General features: G+C 37.1%; 1 protein-coding gene across 1 annotated transcript in view; it reads right to left on the bottom strand.

Moving 5' to 3' along the window:
* Positions 1 to 286: 286 nt before the first annotated feature.
* The window catches only part of MXRA5 (matrix remodeling associated 5), a 39577-nt gene continuing 24377 nt past the window's right edge, over positions 287 to 15486 (bottom strand). The window contains 2 exon segments of the mRNA XM_020992887.2: positions 287 to 3390; positions 10735 to 11635. Coding sequence (XP_020848546.1) covers positions 1482 to 3390; positions 10735 to 11635 — 2810 coding nt within the window. The 3' untranslated portion in view covers positions 287 to 1481.

Genomic DNA, 15486 nt, shown 5'->3' with positions numbered 1-15486 from the left:
GGCAGTGCTAGAGACAAAATGAGAGGCCCTTGGTATTAATCTAACCATCTCTGTCTTACTATATATCCTTGTTGTGATACTTTTCCACTCACATGATTAGGAGTCACTTAGTATGACTTAGTTTTTTTATCTGTAAGAATTTCTATTCATGGTAGATACAAGTAAGATGCTTCTGAAAATTATTGAAGCATCATATGGCTAAAGAAGCTTCCATTCAAATCTATTTGAAATTCTTTAATACTTAAATAAAAGCAATCACACTAAATTTTTTTTAATCACTGTCAACTTGTTTGGAAAATATTTCTTTATTATAAAATGTACAGTACAGTGACCATATCAACACATTAGAGCAGTCATGGAAATAACTGTCAACCCACTATCCAGGACTATTTAAGGTTAGATTCTGGATAACTGACTTGGTGACCTAGGGGGTGGGCTGCAGAGAGGTCCTGGTGTACATACCTTTGATACCACAGAGAAGAGTGAGAAGCTTTTTAGGTGGCTCTAATCTATATTCTCAACAGTGCCAGAGCTTGTCCTCTTCTCTGTCCCAACCTATTCCCTTCTCTTATTGTAGCTCAAAACACCCCTCCTAGCTATAAGAAATCCAATATCACCATCCTTCTCACTGCCAGGTAAAGGGAGAGGTGACTAGCAAAATAATAGGGTAGTGAAATTGGGGGAGATTGGACAGGACCTGAAAATCAGTTTCCACATCTGCAGTCATATAGCTGAGTCTTGTAAAGACCAATAATTTATGAAAATGAGACAGAGATCATTGTATGTCTTTTTAGTCTCATAGTCTAGGTTAAAAAAAACCACACACACAGACATAAAGTATATGATGATTGAATTCCACCCCTGTAGAATGGTTCAGAAAGTCCTTTCATGCATAATTTGTAGGGTTAATGTTTGAAAACCTTTTATTAGAAGTAGATCATTCATTTTCTAAATCCATGATCAGCCATCTTGGTTTTGAAGAAACGGTAGAGAAAATAGCAGGTAGGTGAGTAATCATTTGATAGAGTTGATTATGTGCAAGGAGGTAATTAAATGATGCATCCTCAATGTGGTAACAAAGCACTTTATGTTCTTCAATCACTGCAGTTCATTTATAGTTAATACTTCTTTGGTATCCTTAAGGTGCTTGTCAAGCCACTGGGGGTAGCTTTGCTTTAAACAGTAACATGTAGCTGATATCTTGGGTACCATGAAATATCACATGAAACCATATCTATCCTGTAAACATGAAAGGAAATCCCCCAAAGGTGCTGGCTCCCCATTAAAGTGTCTACATTGCTTCCTTTGGAAAGAGGAGAAAGGGTCCAAGTATCCTATGAAACCAACAGGGCATTCATCCATCACAGCAATGTTCTATTAACAGTACTCCCCTTTTCAGTGGTAGCTTCTTTTCTAAGTGACACTTTACTTGTGCTTATTTTTGCAGTTTTCTTGGGAGTCCATCAATGCGGAAAGGTGTATTAGAACACATGAATATAAGTTGTTTTAGAGTCACTGCCTAATATGTTTTTCGCAGTGCACTTGTAAAAGCCCGCATCTCTTTGTGTGGAGTGCTGGATGATTAATGAGCCCTGAGGGTGAAGGAATTTATTGCCATAAAGGCGGGACTGAGCTCCTGCTGTCAGATGTGATTTGTCTGGTAGCTCCCACGTTATTTCAGCTTTGGGAATCCCAATAGCCATGCAGCTCATTTTTACTGTGTTCCCTGGTCGAGTATAAATGACAGGTGTTGGCTCACTGGTGATTCGGGGAGGGTATGCTATGACAATGACAGGAACGCTCATAACAGATGAGCCGTACTCTGTCTCAACCTTGCACTGATAGGTTCCTCTGTCAAACACAGAAGCCTCATGCACAGTCAGTGAGCCATTCTCTGAAAGGGAAAAGCGTCCGACTACTTGAGGGCCCTCTAAGACCATGCCACTGGGCAGTGTCCAAGATATGTGGGCTTTCTGACTTCCTTGAGCAATGCAGTGAAGTTGCAAGGTCTCACCATTGATGATGCTCACCAGGTTTGGGTATTGATTACTAATTTCTGGCTTCAGTCCAACTTTCAAAGACACCAGTCTCTCAGTATAACCAGCTTTGTTCCTAGCCACACAACGATAAGCTCCTGCATCAGCACCAGACAGACTACTGATGTGCAACATGCCATCTTTTTTGTGGTAAAATCTCTGTGAGTGTTTCCCACTCTGCAGTTCTGTTCCATTTGGAAGAATCCAAACAATGCTTGGTTCAGGGCTTCCCTCTGCTGAGCAGTTGAGGTTGATAGTATGACCTGCCATGGCAGTAATTTTTTCACTGACTGGGTTCCGGAAAATAGGTTTCTCCAAAGGATCCATTACAGTGAGCTGTACGATCAGCTTAGCTTCTCCCCCCTCATTGCGTCCAATACACACCAGCTGCACTGAGTCTGTCTTTCTCAGGCTCCTAATATCCAATGTGCCATTGCGATGGACAGTGATGCGGTTTCCATAGTAGGGAGCTGGAAGGATCACACCCTCTGGAAAAGCCCACAAGACCCGTGGTGCTGGGATGCCTTCTGCTTTGCAATCAATGAGTTTGCGGCTCTCTCTTGCAGCTATTTCTCTAACAGTTGTTATGGCATTGGGGTAGCCATTGATTGTGGGGGATTGGACATTAACATGGATCCAGACAATTTTCCTGTCCTCCCCAGCACTGTTCCTCACCACACATGTATAGTTCCCACTGTCAGATCGCTGTGCTTTTTGAATAAGAAGGGTGCCATCTCTAAACACTTGGTATTTATCAGAAGAGATTGGAATTAATCTGTTGGTTGGAGAAAGCCATGTCACCTTTGGGGTAGGTTCTCCTTTAGCTTCACAGGCCACCGTGACAACATCCCCATAAGGAACATGGATAACGGAGTAGGTTTTGTTGTGGATTGCTGCAGGTTCAGCAACCACTTTGACATGAATTTTCATTTCATCTTTCCCAATCTGGTTTTCAGCAAAGCAGGTGTAGTCTCCTTCCTCCCTCATTCCTACTTCATTGAAGTAGAGTGTTCCATTATTAAAAACAACATATCTCTTTGTCCGTCCACCACTGTCATCTGACTGCATAAAGGTATTGACCATACTGCCATCAGGAAGGCTCCAGGAAATCTCAGGGTTGGGAAGGCCTGTAGCAACACAGTCAACCTTGAGGTCCCCACCATAGATGACTTTGTGGTCATTCTCCCTTTTGTGTTCTATCTTAGCAGGTTTCATCATCACATTCACCTTCAGAACAACATAATCATCACCAATTTTATTCCGAGCAACACACAGATAGTCCCCTGCATCTTTATCCGTGACAGAATGCACTACCAAAGTGCCATTTCCAAACACCTTGATTCTGGTATCAAAGCTAAACAGGAAAGAAAAGAAACAAGATGTAAGTCTCTTGATCACACATCCTGACTTCTGTTCCCTAGAACAAAAAGGAAACATATGCTCCTAGAGAAATATCCACATATCAGCTGCTACTGGGAAATGTCAGATGGGTTTTGTAGCCTTAAGGGAATTGTATCCAAATGCTAAAATGATTTACTGCACAAGAGAAGACCTCTGTGGTCTATTGTGAACTTGAGCTGACCCGACCACTGATTTAAGAATTTGAGATTTGGTCAAAGATATTAGCTCTGCTAGTACAAGTGCTTCTTTGGCACATGACTTACTTGAGCATTAATATCAAAAGAAATGCCACAATGAATTTACATTAACCTTAAGGAAATTGAAGTTTATTTTTCTGATTTTTAAAGGAAAAGATCATTTTTTCATTATTTTCACTCAAGATGACTGTGTTTTTCATATATTTCATAATACTAAAAACAGCATGGCAGCAGCTGTCATTTTAATCATATAAAAATACTCCTATACAGAATCTTGTGGCTAAATTAGGCTTCCTCAGCACCTGGCAAAAGGAAGCTTCCATAGGCGATGGTAATTAGAGCTGGCTGACACTTGCCAACTAAAACCTCGACTCTGGCATTAATTTGTCTTTGACTTGGAACGACAGAAAGTGACCATGTGCCACGCTTCCTCTAGGTAAAAAATTTACAAAATGGATTTCAATTAAAGACATATCATCATGATGATCATCACTGGAAAAAATTCTAGCATGTTAGTATGGTTCTTATAAACACCAACATGCAGGTAACTAATTCAGAATTGTTTTTGACATTCAACAGTACAAAATCTAGGCAGTTTTTAGTGAAAATTTAGCTTCACAAGTATCCAGATTAAGACTCAATCAACCAACTAACAAGTATTTATGAAATATCTACTGTATTCCAGGCAGATAATTACCAAAAAACAGAATCTTATGGTTGAAAGAGACCTCAGGGAGTCATCTGGTATAATGGTACCTGAATAGAGAGTCCCTTTTTACAACCTCTTAGGAAAGCGGTCACCCTGCTTCCAAATAGAAAATTGCAGCGAAAGGAACACGACTGCCACTTTGGGAAAGCTGTAACTAATGAGAAATTTGCTCCACTGTTACTTCCACTTATTGCCCCCAGCTCTACCTAACAGAACAATGCTAATTCTACAACCACTTAACACCCCTTCAAATACTTCCCTGCTCTCCAATTTCTTCTCTCCTCTAGCTCTAGCTTAGTAAATATTTTAAAAGTACCTTTGATTCAGAGAGGACTGAAAATGCTGAATAGGCACAATAAGTCATAGATATTATTAATCATTAATATATATATTCAACCACACCAAAAATCACACACCTTAGGCCTACTACATTTGGAAGAGATAATCACACTTAGAACCATGAGGAAGCATATGAATGTTAAAGGATAACTTCAAAGTAATAGTTTCTTTTTTTAATGATTTATTATAAATATACCATTAAACATCAATACAAGCAATCGCACTTAATTTGCAGCAATTTATATTCAAAAAGAATGAATGTCACCAATAAAATGCTCACTTGTTCTGGAATCAGAGAACCCAGGTTCAAATTCTACCTCTGATATACATTAATCCTCCGGCAAGTCACTAAACCTCTAAGATTCTAATTTCTTGTCTGTATAATGAGAAGGTAAAGGTTCATTCCAGCCCTAAAACTAAGATCCTATAACTTTTCATTCCCATCAGAATTCTTTACCCATTGGTTTCAATTAACTTTTCCATATATATATATATATATAGAGAGAGAGAGAGAGAGAGAGAGAGTGTTTTATGCAGTTGTAATTTCTATATACTTGGATCTCCTAGTTCTGTTTTTATTCACACTGTTTTATTTCATAAAACTTTTTCATATTTATTTATATACCTCATATTTATTGCTCTTAAATACATTCTGGTAATCCATCACATCATGAAGGTTCTGAGAACTTGGCAGTGGAAATCAACATTGAAAGCCTTACAAGACTGTGGAGCTTTTAATTACACAAAATAGCAAGTGATTATATAGAGGTCTGTTGTCAAATACCAGGCTAGTTAAATGGGGAAAGACTGATCCTCAAAGTATGACCTTCAGGTGATGAATAGTTTTGGCCACAGTGTCTTATAAAAGATACAGATGAGTTCAGGATCTGTATCTGTGACATTGCCAATATTGACAAAATCACAGCTGTTTTGAAGTGCTGAAGTGTAATCATGGTATTTAGAACGCCCTCAGAGATATTGTTCTAAACACATTCTAAAGAATATCACTTATGAGTGGTGGCAGGGATCAAAGAATACTTCAATATCATGTTGTGCACTCAGCTGCTCTATTGATTCAAGAGGCCACAGGATGCTGAGATCCTCAGCCAATCACCCTGAGGCACCAATGTTTCAGGTCTATGGAATGCCACACCTGCTGCAGTTATTTATAAGAATTGGAGCAATGCTGGCCTATACACCCCTTAATGAGAAGAGTTTGGCTTTATTGTTAAACTATTTGCAATGATTTCTTAAAATATTTGATGAAGAATTCTTCAGCACTGTTTAGTGCCAGTGACTATGAGGTTGCCCTCCTGGATATCATCGGAAAGCTGTCTAAGGAGTCAGAAGCTTTTTGTTCTCTTTGGGTCTCTGTTAAGCTATCTATATGTTCTATTTGTCCCTCTCTTGCACAGATATTGTACTTTAAAGCTGTGTTTATGTAAAACAGAACTGATATTTAAATAGTCTGTTTTGTTTGAGGTAGAAAGTGCAAAGCGGGGTGCTTCAGCCCTTTCTTCTCTTTTAGACTTGCTGCCAGCGTGTGCAAGAAGGGATACAGAGAATGATATGCTCTATATAGGATGTTTCAGTGTATATTTGCCAAAATGCTTGATTTCTTGTGGTTTCATTCCTTTGACACTAAGCACTTTAATGATCCCTGTGAATGTTAAGTGACAAAACACCCTGATTCCTAGTATTAAAGGTTTAATTCATATGTAGCTCTTGACTCATTCATTTGTGCTCATCTTCTTCCTAGTGCTCGAGGTAAACATATTGTTCCTCAAGCCTTTTTCTCCCTGCCCACATTGTTGAAGAATGGTGATTTTTGTCACCGAATTTTAATTCTAATGTACATTCTAACACTGAAAAAAAGCATTATTGTGCATCTATAGTTTTCTGGGAAAGTTGATCTTTCAGGAGCTGTTTTACAAGTCTTGGAAATAAATCTTTTTTCATTTAAAAAAAGAATATCACTCATGTCTTCAATGAGAGATAGTGTGGAATCACAAAGAAAGAACTGGACTTGGGGCCTGGAAGACTAGGGTTCAAGTTCTATCTCTAATAATTACAGGTCATATGACCTTAGGAAAGCGACTAAAACTCTCAATACTTTCAAGAAACTTTCTAAGACTAAAAGTTTCAGAGAAAATTTCTACCTGCATTTTCAGAAGGAGTTGACTCATCGGTATTTCCCTATACCAAAGGTGGAGAACCTGCAGCCTCAAGGTCACATGTGGCCCTTTGACTGAATCCAAATTTTGCAGAACAAATCTTTTTATTAAGGGGATTTGTTCTGTGAAGTTTGGATTGGAATTACAGGTCTAATCCCAGTTCCAAGTTTCATGTGTCTAAAGTTTTTTTTTCTTTTTCCAATTGTATCATTGTTCTAAAAGGAAAATGAGATTCTATATGGGATTGAATTCAAACTACCATCATTGATTATAGAAAACAACTTTTTACCCATCTTGTTTAAAGAAATTGGTCCTGATTAACATTATGTTAATGAAACTGGTTAGATAACCAGTGGGGAAATCAATCAATCAATTAACAAATATTTACCAAACATATCCTTTGTGCCAGGTACCATGCTGAGCACAAGGGAATTCAACAACAACAACAAAATGAAGCAATCCTTGCTGTCAAGACTTGGGAAAATTAGGAAATTTGCAAGGAAATTAAATGGGAAGAAAATGGTCTAATTTCAATTGCTAAGGGGAGATTTTTTTTTCTTTTAAATAAGTAGAATGAATAATTAGAAAAAAAAGACAAATGTGGATAGCTACATTAATTTTTTTAAAAAACATATCACAAAGCAATATGGTAAGAAGAAGAAAAACATACTGTGGAAATATTTATGGCAAATACAACAAATAAAACTTGATAAAATGTAAACAGCTGCTAAAAATGTAGATAAATGGTCAAAGGAGAGTAACAGATAATTTTCAAAGGAGGACACAAATCATTAACAATCTTTTGAGAAACGGTCAAACTCACTAATTTACTGTAACCTCACTAATTATATATGTAATTAAACATATCAGCATATGACTTATTTTTGCATTTATGCATACGTAAATTCATACACATATGTATTTCCTGGTAAAGTAGGACCAAATCTGAAATTCATTAGTGAAGGGAGCTCTTGGTTTAAAAAAAAAAATCTTCTGACAATGAAGATCAGTCAGTAAATTTCCAATTTATAGCCTCAGTTGCCTGGAGCATTGAAAGATTAAGTGACACAGGGCCAGTATGTTTCAGAAACAGAACTTGGACCTAGGGCTTACTGACTCACAGGCTATTTCTTTATCCAGCATGCCTCCCATGAATAATTAATTAACAAATAAGTTAAATTTAAACAGACTTGAGGTGCTACCTCATACCCATAAAATTGGCAAAAAAATTAATTAACAACATCAAAAACCAGTGCTATCAAGGTTAAGATGAAACAGACACACTCATTCGTTGCTTGTAAAGTTCAAACCAGGAGAATCTTTCTAGAATGCAATTTTGGAGTACACAATAAAGGTTACCAAAATAACCATATCCTTTGACTTAATAATTCCGTTGTTATTCCAAGTGCTTTAACAAAAAAAAAATTAAAAGGCTCTATCTGTTCAAGGATTTTTATAGGGGCATCATTCATCATAGTAAAAAATAAACATACAAACAAACAAAAAAAATGGAAAGAAATCAAATGTTCAAAATAAAGGAATAGTTAGATAAATTGTTAAATAGATTGGGCTGGAATACCAGAATGTATTTAAGCATGACAAGTGTGAGACAAGTATGAGGAAAAATTTTGTGAAAAAAAAAGTGATGTGAATAAAAATAGAGCTACAAGATCTGAATATATGGAAATAACAACCATGTTAAATAATACATACACATAAGGAAAAGTGAATTGAAACCAATGGGCAAAGAATTCTAATGGGAACGAAAAGTTACAGAAGCTTAGTTTAGGGCTGGAATGCACCTTCACCCTCTCATTATACAGATGAGAAATTTGAATTTCAGAGGTATTGTGACTTGCCCAAGGATCCATATGTATCAGAGGTGGAATTTGAACTTAGGACCTCTGATCTCAGAACCAATGTTCATGTTATTGGTGACATTCATTCTTTTTGAATGTAAATTGTTGCAAATTAAGTGCAATTGCTTATACTGATGTTTAATGGTACATCTATAATAAATCATTAAAAAAAACCAATTACTTAGGGGGAAAAGGAAACTCTAGCTTAAAAATTGTTTTAAAAGTGCCTTTGATTCAGAAATGATGAAATGAAATGACGTGATGAATAGGCACAATAAACCAGGAATATTATTAATCATCAAGATATATTTAGCTGCACTGAAAATCACACACCTTAGGCCTACCACAGTTGGAAACAATGATCACACTTATAACCATGTGAAAGCATATGAATGTTAAAAGATAATTTTTTAAAAAGAGGTCAGTTACATGTTAAAATGAATTGCATGGTCTCACATTTTCCTGTTGGAATGCCAATTGATTGTGCCAAAGCCAACTGAATAACTATGATGCTATCTCCTTTAAAAATCTACCAAATGGTAGTGTGTATATTCAGCTAGAACATTTGGGGAGGGGTGTGGAGTAGATTTATATGGACTGCAGGTTGAAATTCTAAATTGACTGAGATTAAAAAGGATATTCCAGATGTACAAATGTTTAAGGAATATTAAAAGAATATTAGAAAGTTGTGTGAGGATACATCTCCTTCATGGAAAATGACCAAGAGAGGCTAAACACAGTAGAAAGACATTCCATGTGTAAACTGATACTCTGGAACTTTGCCACTATATAGATGTTTCCTAGGGGATGATCCCTGGGCACTAGTAGAAAGGTTGTGAGGTACCCTAGTGCAAGCCAGATTATACAACAAAATGGCTCACATAAACCAGACTTCTTCATGGAGGTAGAGGTGAGTAAGAGGGTGGGTCTGGATGTATTAAATGCAATTAGCATTTACTTAGCACTTAACTATGTTACTATGTTCAAGGCCCTGTGCTAGAGAAGAGAACACAATGCTTTTAATGTGTGATATTTTAGAGAGAAGCAATAGTGTAGCTATAGACTTTTTTTTTTTACTTTTGAATACTCCAACATCCTGTGTATTTTGAGACAACAAAATCTCATGGTTCTTTCTTACCATTCAGTGGAAATGTTCATGTGAAAATGAAAAAACTGTCTCCCAATAAGGTTAATATAAATACTGCTTGTGAGGCATTTCATTTTAAATTGAATTTTGTATATCTCTTATTTCAATGATAAAGAGAAAACTGATGAACAGACTTCTAAAAAAAGTTTCCAATCATTCTTGTTTGTGGGTTTGTGTGTGTGTGTGTGTGTGAAGGTGTCAGGGTAAAGTGATTTGCCCAGGGCCACACAGCTAATAAATGACAAGTTTCTGAGGCCACATTTGAACTCAGGTCCTCCTGACTCCAGGGCTGGTGCTCTATCCACTGTACCACCTAGCTTCCACTCCAATCATTCTTTAAAAAAATAAAAGAGACATTATTTTCCCCAACAAATATTCTTAGTATAAATAATTCATACCTTATATATTAGGTCAGAGGGCAGTGAATGAGATTCATTTATAGAGAATGTCTGTGATCTTTTGCATAGAGTTATTTTAAGGGGAATTTAAACTCAATAATGATAATAGCTAGCAAATAAAAAAAGCTCTTTATAAATAGTATTCTTATTTTATCTTCAGGTAGATATTATTATAAGTCTTTGTTTTACAAATGAAAAAGAGGCAAACAGAAGTTAAGTAACCTCCCCAGGGTCATATAGCTAATAAGTATTTGAGTCCAGATTTAAACTAGTCTTCTTGACTCCAGGCCCAGTGCTGTATCTACTGTGCTACTTAGCTGCCAATAAACTCCATTATTTATTTCTCTTTTAGAGGGAGGCTGCCAATGTATCTGGAAGGGAAAATCTCCATAGAACTTTGTGTATTCTCCTTAAGAGGGATAATTAAGCTATCATTTGTGTAGAATTAAGTGACAGACTGGATCTATCACTTACCTGAAAAGTGAATCAATCATCCTCTTAGAAGGCAGTCTCCAGAGGATCCTCGGCCATGGATCTCCTGAGGCACTGCAGTTCAGGCGCAGGGTGCCGCCATAAGTAATATCTGTCTTGTGAGGGGAGCTCCCAGTGATCTTGGCATTGGCAGAAGTCTTCTGCACATTGAGATGAACCGTTCTCCTGGCTGACCCAACCATGTTAGCTGCCACACATTCATAGTTTCCACTGTCTTTGGGAGAGATGTTGCGGATGTAAAGCGTCCCATTTGGGAAGACAAACAAATTCCCATTGATGAATTGGGAAGGACGGATTTGAGTGCCATCAAAGATCACCCAGCGAATACTAGGGAAAGGAGCTGCTTTGGCAGTGCAGTGAATATGAATACTGAGTCCAGGAGGCAGTGAGATGTTTTCCTGCCTGTCTTGGTGAATGATGGGAGGTAGAGCTACAACATGTAGGCGGATAGCCAGGCTATCTGCCCCAGCAGCATTACTTGCTATGCATTTGTAAACTCCTCTGTCTGAAAAGGAAGCCTCCTTAATGGTTAGGGTACGGTTCTCATGAAGCATAATTCTAGCCTCAGCAGTTGATACACTCCTCCATACTTTTCTATCTGGAAAAATCCAAGAAATTTGTGGGGGTGGTGTTCCTTTGGCCAAGCATTCCATTGCAATTGTGTCTCCAAGGTAAACTGTGACATCCTGATAGTGGGAAGCTAATATTTGGGGCTGCAGAGCTGTCACAGATAATGTGACAATCATTTTGTCTACACCATGAAGGTTCTTTGCAGTGCACATGTATTGACCTCGATCTTGGAGCTGGACATTCCTAATAATGAACGTGCCATTTTTAAATACTTCAAACCGTTGTGTCCTTGTGTTGGGTGTCATAAGAGCTCCTGGAGGGTTATTTTAAAAAAGAAAAAAAGAAAAGAAGAAAATTAGCAAGGTATAAAAATATTTCAATCAAAATAACTACCAATTAGTATTATCCAATCTGACTCCTTCTTGTTGTGGTAATAGCATATTTATGCAGTGCTTTGGATTTACAAAGAAAATTCTTCACAGAACTGTCTGAGATAAATAGTACAAATATTATTAGCCTCATTTTATATGTGAGCAAACCAAGTCTCAGAGAATTTAAGTGATTTGCCCACAATCATGCAGCTTGTAAAACACTTAGTAGTGGGAATGGAACTAAGTGGTAGACCTAGCTGTGCCTTGCTAGTTGGAGTTAGAACTTGGATCTAGATCTTTGCACCAGACTCTGTTCTCTCTTGGTTCAGGAGGGTTGAGGCAAAGTGGACTTCACTTAAAGTCAGAGGACCTTGGGCCAAATCCTATGTACCTTGTGTGAGTCACCTCTCTGGGCTTTAATTTCTTCATCTGGAAACTGATGAAAATACCACTTTCATTATCTGCATCGTGAGGCAAAATGAGGATGGGGCAGGGTAGGGCTTGCAGTGCTAGAGCCAGCTCTTTTTGGCTCTTGAGAACCAACTTTTAAATTTCTAATTTCTAAATTTCAAATGTGAGCATTTCTATCTCAGAGATTGGTAAATGCTATATATCAAGGCTGAAATTGTTATTTTGTTGATTCTCAAGACCGCAGATGAAAATTTAAGATGAGAGGGCCAACTGCCTCCTGTCTCCTGAGCTAAGGATTTTTTTTCTTTTTACATTTCAAAATACAATAAAATATTATTTTAAAATTGCAAAAGATATCGTTGGCTTGTAGGCCATACAAAAACAAGAGGCAGTAGGATTTGACATACAAATAGTGGTTATGACCACTGGTCTAGACCTAAGAAAGTGGTGGAGAAAATGTTGATAATGTACATTAAACTTACAAGTGTATCATGAGTATATTTAATTTTAGGAGTGCTGGTTGTCAAATATTTAGTAGCACACCCTTGGTTTCGCTAGATGATTTGTAAGGTCCCTGATAATTCCACCACCTATGATCTCATGTAGAAGAAAGAAAATCCTAGTGCCAGACCCTCTATTATCCCTTTGAATTTATTTTCTTCTCTTTGAATTAGGAGATATGCCTTGGCTCAAGCCAAAAATACTTATGATAAATAACAGATTTTGCACAGATAACAGTCACACAGCATTTTTACATCAAAAACTTGTTATTTTATCAATGTTGGATGTAGATTTTTAACTCATCTATAATTCAGTAGGTAAGTCACAGAGAGATAGCTGAGGTGCAGATAGGTTAAGTCACTTGTCCATCATCACACATCTAGCATCAGAGACAGAATTTGAACCTCGCTCTTCTTCCTAACTCCAAGTTCATCATGCTATCCAATATGACATCCTACTTCTTTATAGTAAAAATGACTCTACACAGTTGGTCTATAAGTTCCAGAGCAATAACCACTTACCACTGTTTAAGCCCAGATTTATTAAAGATGCCACCACCCATCCTTCTTCATGAAAAAATTTCATATTTTCTCATTTTTGAGACTACAGATTAGCACAATGGAGGAGCAGAGAAATTTCCCTTCACTCATATGTGTATGTACATATGCATGTGTATATGTGAATGGTAAGTTTGAAAGGGTAATGGTGAAAATTTATTGTCACTGGAAATACATGTTGAACATGATGATGTTGGGTTAAAGGCACTCAATCATATTTCTTTGCCCTAAAGTGATACGCTGTATAATTAGGTTCTCCACTGATCAAAAGCCCATGGGGTAGCCGAAAACCTCACTATTCCAGTGTACAGAACTAGTCCAATAAGACGAACTTAGAAGACAAATAAAAGGAAGAATATTTTAATAATTAAATTCATCTAATAATGGATTCAATGGAGTTCAGATCTGGACTCTGACACTTACTAGCTGCATGACCCTAGGCAAGTCCCTTAACCCTATTTGTCTCATCTCCTCATCTGTAAAATGAATTGGAGAAGGAAATAAGAACCCACTCCAGTACCTTTGCCGAGAAAACCCCAAAATGGGGTCATGAAGAGTTGGACACAAGTGAAACAACTGAACAGAAACATGTATGTATATTGTGTATAACATATACACAATATACATATATGTATATATATACGTGTATATATATATATATATATATACATATATACATATATATATATATATACATATATATATATATATATATATATATATATAAGTATGTTTGTGTATAGATGCACATTACTGTGAAAATAGAACTGAATCCTTTTTATCCAGTGTAAAATATGAAATGGGCAAGCCTTAGCCTCTATAATTCAGTTTAATTGAGGAAACATTCAAACAGTCAAATATTCACTCCTCACAAGATTTTCCCCCCAAACCTTCTCTCATTAAACCCTCCTACTTCCCCTCCCTTCTCCTCTTTCTCTCAGCTGTGGACCTCAGATCTCACTTTACAGACACAATTATGCAATTCTACACTGCTTCTTTCTTTACTATTTCTCTTCACCTCAAAACCTCTTATATTATCCCCTATTCTCTCCACCTTCTCCTAGTATCTGACAATAAGTTGGCCCTTTTCCTTGCCAAGACCAAACTTTCTTCATGTGCACTTGACCTAATCACTTTCCAATCTTCTACAGCAGAATGGGGCTTTAATCATTTTCCCTTTTTCACTGATTTTTAACCTGTCTCTATCCTCTTGTTCCTTTCTACTACCTCCAAATATTACTTAAAAACAAAACAAAACCAAACAAAAAACTTCACTAGACCCTATAATTCCTTAAATCTATCATAGTCTATTTCCCTTCCCCGACTTTAGCCACATTCCTGGGGGGAGGGGAACTATCTACACCCATTGCCTCCACCTCTCCATTCACTTGCTGAGTACACTTTGCAGTCTGGCTTTTGACCTCACCACTTGACTAAAACTGTTCTTTCCAATGTTGTCAATGACCTCTTAATTTCCAAATTAGAGGGTTTGCTTTTTTTTTTTAGTCCTCATTCTTCTTGATCTATCTACTACATTTGGCACTGTTGACACTCTTTCCTATAGGAACTCTGTCTTTTCTGTACTACTTGATCCTGGTTTTCCTCCTAACTGTCTAAATCAAGTTTTCTTTGCTTCACAACTTGGCTCCCAATCTATTTTTCCAGCCTCATTGAAAATTACCTCCCTCCCTGACTCTGTGATCTATCCAAACAGACCTCTCTTTCCTCACACAGGATACCAGATCTTATATATCCATACCTTTGCATTAGCTATTCCTCATGCAACAGTATGTGCTCCCTATTTGCCTCTAATTTATAAAATCCCTCTCCTTCTTCAAGATTGGTTCAAGCACCATGCAACCTTCTCTGATCCCCTCGACTGCTAATCCTTTTCCTCCACAGTTACCTTGTTTTCACTAATTTGTATGTATTTATATTCATTCTTCATATATTTTTATGTATGCACTTGTCTCCCCTCTTAGAATTATATAAGATCCTTGAAAGTAGGATTTAATACATTCATTATATATGTATCCCCAGTGCATAGCACATAGTAGGCAGTTAAATACTTCTTGTTTGATTGGATTATAGAATGGATGAGGTATTTCTCACTTTCAAAAGAGGTAATATTCTCCCAATGACAACATATTTACTAGATTCTGTAGTCATGCTCTGATTGGGAATTACTTAATAAATCCACTATAAGCACTTCTAGGTTCTGGAATAAGAAATTGAGATTTAAATTTGAAACCATTGTTTTTGTATGATAAATGAGGAAAGATAAAAAGAGTCCTCCATCTCACGGGGTGCTTTTCCTAAGGATC

Source organism: Phascolarctos cinereus, unplaced genomic scaffold (genome assembly GCF_003287225.1).
Source record: "Phascolarctos cinereus isolate Bilbo 61053 unplaced genomic scaffold, phaCin_HiC Scaffold_726;HRSCAF=1367, whole genome shotgun sequence".
Lineage (NCBI taxonomy): Eukaryota > Metazoa > Chordata > Mammalia > Diprotodontia > Phascolarctidae > Phascolarctos > Phascolarctos cinereus.
The sequence above is the reverse complement of the archived record's forward strand: the minus strand, read 5'-3'. Positions and strand labels throughout refer to the sequence as shown.